Source organism: Desmodus rotundus, chromosome 3, assembly GCF_022682495.2.
Source record: "Desmodus rotundus isolate HL8 chromosome 3, HLdesRot8A.1, whole genome shotgun sequence".
Classification (NCBI taxonomy): Eukaryota; Metazoa; Chordata; class Mammalia; order Chiroptera; family Phyllostomidae; genus Desmodus; species Desmodus rotundus.
Window position 1 is genome coordinate 138,086,346 of NC_071389.1, and position 4,055 is coordinate 138,090,400.

Genomic DNA, 4,055 nt, shown 5'->3' on the forward strand with positions numbered 1-4,055 from the left:
CTGCAACCTGGGCATGTGCCCTGACCGGGAACCAAACCTGCGCCCTTTCAGTTTATGGAATGACACCCAACCGAGCCACACCAGCCAGGGCAAAGGCACATTTTTAAAGTGTGGGAAAGTGTTACCTGGTAAGAATGAAGAGATGAGAAAACGGCCATCTATGGAGTAGGTGCACTGGTTCAGACTTGGTGGGGGTAGGGAGGAGACACTACCGATGAAAAGCCTTAAAAGGATCTGTATCTTTGATCCAGAAACACTTGTAAGGACGTTTCTTAAAGAAATTGGTGGATTACTGCTCACACTGTGTGCACGAGGATATTCATAACAGTGACACGCTGTAAGCAACCTACATACCCAATGACAGTCCTGTTTAAATTACGGGGCACCCATACAATAGACTCTGCAGTTGTTTATAATTATGTAGATACCTGCAAAACATAAAAATATGTCCATATGTTATGGTAAAACATAATACTCCTAAACAGTATAAATATTTTTTAAAACAAATTGGTTATTTGTAGCAAAAAGGTGGAGGACATATATTGAATAGTTTACAGTATTTATCCTTGAGCAGTATGACTGTGGGTGTTTTCCACTTTCCTCATTTACGCCTTTGTCTAATGTCTCACTGTTTTATCTTTAGAAGAAAAAAAAAAACAGTGAAACTATTTTCAGCTTGAAACAAATTTTTTTTAATGTCAATAAAGGAGACTGGGGTTTAAGGGATGAAAAGCAAGTGTGGGAGTCAGACCTGGCCTCCAGGACCTTGTCTGTCTGCTGGGCCTGTCACCCGACACTCAGGTCGCTATCAGAAGCACTTTTCTCTGTTGAAGTGACTGGCTTTTGTCGCGCCATCCCCAGGTTATAATGGGAGGGGAGGACGGACCTCAGAGCAGTCAGCAGCAGCCCCGGCAGTTGGTGGGCTGCGGCTCGCCATGCCTCCAGCCTCTGCATGGGGAACACCATCAGGGCCCTGGTGGCCTTCATTCCGGCTGACCGCTGCCAGAACTACGTGGTCGGAGACCTCCGGGAGATGCCGCTGGACAAGATGGTCGATCTGAGTGGGACCCAGCTACGCCGCTTCCCCATGCACGTGTGCTCCTTCCGGGAGCTAGTCAAGCTCTACCTGAGTGACAACCACCTCAGCAGCCTGCCTCTGGAGCTGGGGCAGCTACAGAATCTGCAGATCCTGGCCCTGGATTTCAACAACTTCAAGGCTCTGCCCCAGGTGGTGTGTACTTTGAAACAGCTCTGCATCCTCTACCTGGGCAACAACAAACTCTGCGACCTGCCCAATGAACTGAGCCTGCTCCAGAATCTGCGGACCCTGTGGGTCGAGGCCAACTGCCTCACCCAGCTGCCAGATGTGGTCTGTGAGCTCCGTCTCCTTAAGACTCTGCATGCCGGCTCTAACGCCCTGCGTCTGCTACCAAGTCAGCTCCGGCGCCTCCGGGAGCTGAGGACCATCTGGCTCTCCGGCAACCTGCTGACTGAGTTTCCCCCTGTGCTGCTTCACATGCCCTTCCTGGAGGTGATTGACGTAGACCGGAACGGCATCCGCTACTTCCCCAGCTTGGCCCACTTGCCAAGTCTGAAGCTGGTTATCTACGACCACAATCCTTGCAGGAATGCACCCAAGGTGGCCAAAGGTGTGCGCCGCGTGGGAAGATGGGCAGAGGAGACCCCAGAGCCTGACCGCAGAAAAGCCAGGCGCTACGCTTTGGCCGAGGAAAGCCAGGAGGCTCAGGCACTTGCCCTGGCTCCTGCACTTCCTCCTACCACCTCATGAGCTTCAGTGGTAGGTCAATGCCAAGAACCCAAATTCCAGCATCTCCTGGAGACCACTCCAGTAGAGTGCAAAAGGTTGTTCTGGGACATTTGGGGTATCTCTTCCGTGGGGGCTAGTCAGATGACACCTCTATATCACACCAAGGAGAAAAGTTTTCTGGCAAACGCCTCTGCCAAAGGGAGGTTGTGTGCTACAGGCAGCATGCCAACTTCCTTGCCAGAAAAACGGTCTCTCCAAGCAGATATTTCGAAACAGTGAGGAGCAAGGGCTGGGGCACTGTGGCGTCCTCCACTCTCCAAAAGTGGCTGGTCATGAGGTCCACGAGCTCCTGAAATAAGGTATTTATAGCACTCACCTAGATGGACTGTCTCCAGCCCTTTGCAGGGTATATTTTCTTACTATGAGTGACCACAATAGTATGAAAATATTACTAATTCAGGCCACTTTAAAAGGACATTTCCACCTAATCAGACTCACAGAAAGACCTTGTCGTTGTAAGACCTTTCTTTTCCCCCGTTCAGTGAAGCTGAAAAGACCCCTGATGAGGAATGCCTCTTGCTGGAGCCCATCTGCCCCTTCAAATTTGCCAGTGGTTCATGCGGAATTAGCTCATCTTCCCTAAAAGGTTTGACCCAAGGTCTGTTCTCAACTGTTCACTGTCACTGACACTGCTAGAAGTCATCTACAAAGCAAAATCTATGGCAATGTGGTCTCTCTAAAATCAAGCCTAGTTGTGACCTGGCTGCCTCTATGAAGCAAAGCGCTCCTGTTTATTCACATTAACGAGCCAGAGCTGAACTGAATCTCCTCCCAAGGAGGAAAACCACATTTCCAGAATCACACTGGATTAAAGGTAGTGGGTGAGAAACCTGCTCACTTGAAACACACGTGGAAACTTGAATTGCAGGTTGTGGTATACACAGAGAATTCTGTCTCTTTAGCCTCAGCATCTCTGCCTTTGTTCTGATTGGCCTTTTGTATATAGGGACTTTTGATGATCAGTGTAAAAATCTAGGTATTTTGGCCATTTTTAAACTATGTAAATTGTGACCTTCGTTTATTCTTTTAGAGAGAGGGGAAAGGAGGGGGAGAGGGAAACATCAGTGTGCGAGAGATACATCAACTGATTGGCCCTCACACATCCCCAGCTGGAGACCTGGCCCGCAACCCAGGCATGTGTCCGGACTGGGAATCAAGCCTTTGGTTCACAGACCAGTGTCAATCCACTGAGCTATGCCAGCGAGGGCTGATACAATCCTTTACGTACACCGTTTTAGCAATCAAGGACACACAGGGTCATCTTAACTAAAACGTACTATACAGTTAGCTTTTAAAACATTACCTTTGCCATAAAAGCATCTTAACCCAGCAAAGTTTGGTTCTCAAATGATATTACACAGCAGACTGTTTTCACGTTTTCCTACCAAGTATTTCTTGCTAAATCAGAGGAAATTTTGTATCACATAACCTTCCTATCACCATGCTGTCTGTAGAACATCTGCCACCCATTGATTAGACTTGAATCATTAAATGTTATAGGTTGTCAAACATGTTAACTCCTTCAGTAGAGTCCAGATTTAGACAGTAAGATTTATAGTCTATTTTCTCATTCCTAATGATTGGAACTGAACCGTACTCAACTGATAGAAACTTCCTGCCAACAAAACCACCTTCTGACCTGTACACCTAGAGCCAGTCTTATGAGTGCTTTGGCTTTCTTTTGACCTTATCTCCCCCTTTCCAAGGTTAATGGGCCCCTTTTTCCAGTGTTGCCACAGACCAAAGACATAAAAAAAATGTAGCCACATGACCTATACGGAGCCCTCACCTAATACGCTAACTGGTCTGAATCAAATGTCAAATTATAAACATTTTTGGCACACTAGTCAAGCTGTTTTCTTCTAAAATAATCAATACACAATAAACATTTCTCAAACAATATGGTTAAGAATTTACCTGATTTTGCTGTCCGAAGTGACTCTGTAAATTAATATTTACATTTCCATTACCTCCTGATATTTTCTTGAAATCCTGACACAAGTAGAATGTAAAAAATGGGAAAATGTTGTACCAAATATAAATTTACTTATGATTTTACGAGTCCTGAAACTCTATGACCCAGTGATTCCACTTCTAGGAATATATCCAAAGAAACCCGAAACAATAATCAAAAGAATATATGCACCCCTGTTCATTGCAGCATTATTTACAATGGTCAAGATCTGAAAGCAGCCCAAGTGCCCATCAGTAGGTGAGTGAAAGCTGT

At 46.2% G+C, this 4,055-nt stretch overlaps 1 protein-coding gene across 1 annotated transcript; it reads left to right on the forward strand.

Moving 5' to 3' along the window:
- The first annotated feature begins 906 nt into the window (after nucleotides 1–906).
- LRRC10 (leucine rich repeat containing 10) lies at nucleotides 907–2,086 on the forward strand. The gene has a single exon (XM_024576210.3). The coding sequence runs from the start codon at nucleotides 953–955 to the stop codon at nucleotides 1,787–1,789; it is 837 nt and encodes a 278-aa protein (XP_024431978.1). The 5' UTR covers nucleotides 907–952; the 3' UTR covers nucleotides 1,790–2,086.
- Nucleotides 2,087–4,055: the final 1,969 nt, after the last annotated feature.

Coding starts and splice junctions, on each gene's coding strand:
- LRRC10 (XM_024576210.3), top strand. CDS start 953: ATGGGGAACACCATCAGGGCCCTGGTGGCCTTCATTCCGGCTGACCGC.